General features: G+C 37.6%; 1 protein-coding gene across 1 annotated transcript; it reads right to left on the reverse strand.

Annotated features, from left to right (window-relative positions):
- Positions 1-176: 176 nt before the first annotated feature.
- On the reverse strand, positions 177-1,476 carry LOC107715149 (ATPase family AAA domain-containing protein 2B-like). The gene is made up of 5 exons (XM_016521209.1): positions 1,454-1,476; positions 1,177-1,273; positions 804-930; positions 424-579; positions 177-256 (listed from the first exon to the last, which is right to left on the reverse strand). Exons 1-5 carry the CDS (start codon positions 1,474-1,476, stop codon positions 177-179), a joined length of 483 nt encoding a protein of 160 aa, XP_016376695.1.
- Between the last annotated feature and the right edge of the window lie 304 nt (positions 1,477-1,780).

The following is a 1,780-nucleotide window of genomic DNA, read 5'->3' on the forward strand; positions in this document are numbered from 1 at the left end:
ATTTATGGGCTAATTTTCATTTTTGGGTGAACTAACCTTTTAACTTTAATTTCATTTCCATTATTTCTTTTTTTATGGTTTTAGTTAACTATAACAACCCTGAAACAGAAAATATTGCCCTCCAAAAAAGGAAGTAGTAAGACATAACAAAAGAAACTTCTGAAAATAACCATTATTCACCTAATATGGCTTCTTCTTGCAGGAGATCTGTGTGTGTCGAACAGAGAGCCCTTGCTCTGCTTCCTGTTCACTGGCTCTGAGAAAACAAATGAAACGCATTCAAAAGGCAAAATCATTCATTAAAATAGCCAATAATTGCATGGCATGGAAACATCTGAGGGTCATAAGGATGTTTTAGGTGCTCAAGCAAGTGAGTATGAATGAAAACTGTCTGAGCATAGATGCCGTGTCTGGAGAAAGTACCTATTGGGGGTGCTTCATATCGCTGCACAGTTTTACGCTGCCTGAGGTTATAAGGTCTGTCGTTCTCCTCTCCAGCCTCTTCTGCCTCATCTCCTTCATCGTCTTCATCATCATCAGCCTCCACATCTTCATCCTCCTCTCCCTCTTCGTGAGACTCTTAAAAAAAAGAAAGAAAAGAGAACTCTTTAGAACGAACAACAAACTAAACTTTTTCATCACAGTTGGAAATCGAAAAATGGCTTATATTTAGAACTTCTGCAATGGAAAAGCACTTTTACGCTTAATTTTTTCGTGGGACACATCACTTTCTTCACAAATGAAATATAATATAGGTTTAGGACAGATCAAGAAGACAGGGCAGTTTCAGAGTCCACACATACCTTCAGTTCCCTCCTCCTCTTCGGGGTCCTTTGACTTGCTCATGACTTTGTGATGCGCCTGCATTCCATACGTGTTCCTACGCAAAGATTTCCTCCTCTTCACGCGGGAGTACATGTCCATGTTTTCCTGCAGCAAAAAAATAAATAAACATCTAAATGAGAAATGTGGAAGAATCAATGGAGTTTGTAGCATGTGAGTTTTGACTCATCAGTGGGTTCACAGCCCACACTGAAGAGAAAGGCCAATGCTTCAGAGTAAGGCAGGATTTTAATAACCTCAATGTGGGCAATCGTTTGCTTAATGAGATGGAAAATAAGGCGGCCCAATTGTTCTGCTGTTTAATCATCAGTGTTAAAGAATAGAAAGAGTCACCAGTTCAGTGTCCGTCCACATGCGGAGGCGCTCCACTTCCCGATTCTGCCGTATGCTGCTGATGTTGTCCATCTCTTGAAGGACTGCTTCTGCCGTACTAACAAAAAACACAAGATACACATGCATTCAATAACCAAGCTTTTTAGTCTCATGAAGCAATAGTTCATAAACGGGTTTACTAAGTTTAACCCCATGAAGCCTCAAGCCTTGTCATATTTGATACGCAAAACTATAAAGCCTCTAAATTATCAACATGATCAAAACTTTAATGAAATACCTGTTGTACACAACTGTACACATGCCTTCTGTCCTTTGATTGATAGGCTATACTATAATAGCATTTTAGACCTTTTAGTATAGTAGGTTTTCCTATTAAATCTTACGTAAGAACTTTTATATTGTTAGTAATATTTTAAGATGCAACTAGGGTTTACTTGTCTATCCATAAATACTTTTTTTTTTTTGTTAAAATGTGAGTAACAAATATGATCCATCAGGCTTTTGAGGAATGTTTACTTGTCCATCTCTCAATCATCACTGTACTACATTTCATTATATGCTTGCCCCCCAAAATAAAATCTACAAAACTATAATAATAATAAAA

This window comes from Sinocyclocheilus rhinocerous, unplaced genomic scaffold, assembly GCF_001515625.1.
Source record: "Sinocyclocheilus rhinocerous isolate Xijiao unplaced genomic scaffold, SAMN03320098_v1.1 scaffold33659, whole genome shotgun sequence".
Taxonomy (NCBI): Eukaryota; Metazoa; Chordata; class Actinopteri; order Cypriniformes; family Cyprinidae; genus Sinocyclocheilus; species Sinocyclocheilus rhinocerous.

What these genes read in the sequence shown, in the direction of transcription:
- LOC107715149 (XM_016521209.1), bottom strand. Translation starts at nt 1,476, where the DNA reads ATGTGTACAGTTGTGTACAACAG. An exon ending in TGTACAGTTGTGTACAACAG is followed by an intron (nt 1,274 to 1,453) that starts GTATTTCATTAA and finishes GTTTTTTGTTAG; the next exon opens with TACGGCAGAAGCAGTCCTTC. An exon ending in TGTGGACGGACACTGAACTG is followed by an intron (nt 931 to 1,176) that starts GTGACTCTTTCT and finishes TTTTTGCTGCAG; the next exon opens with GAAAACATGGACATGTACTC.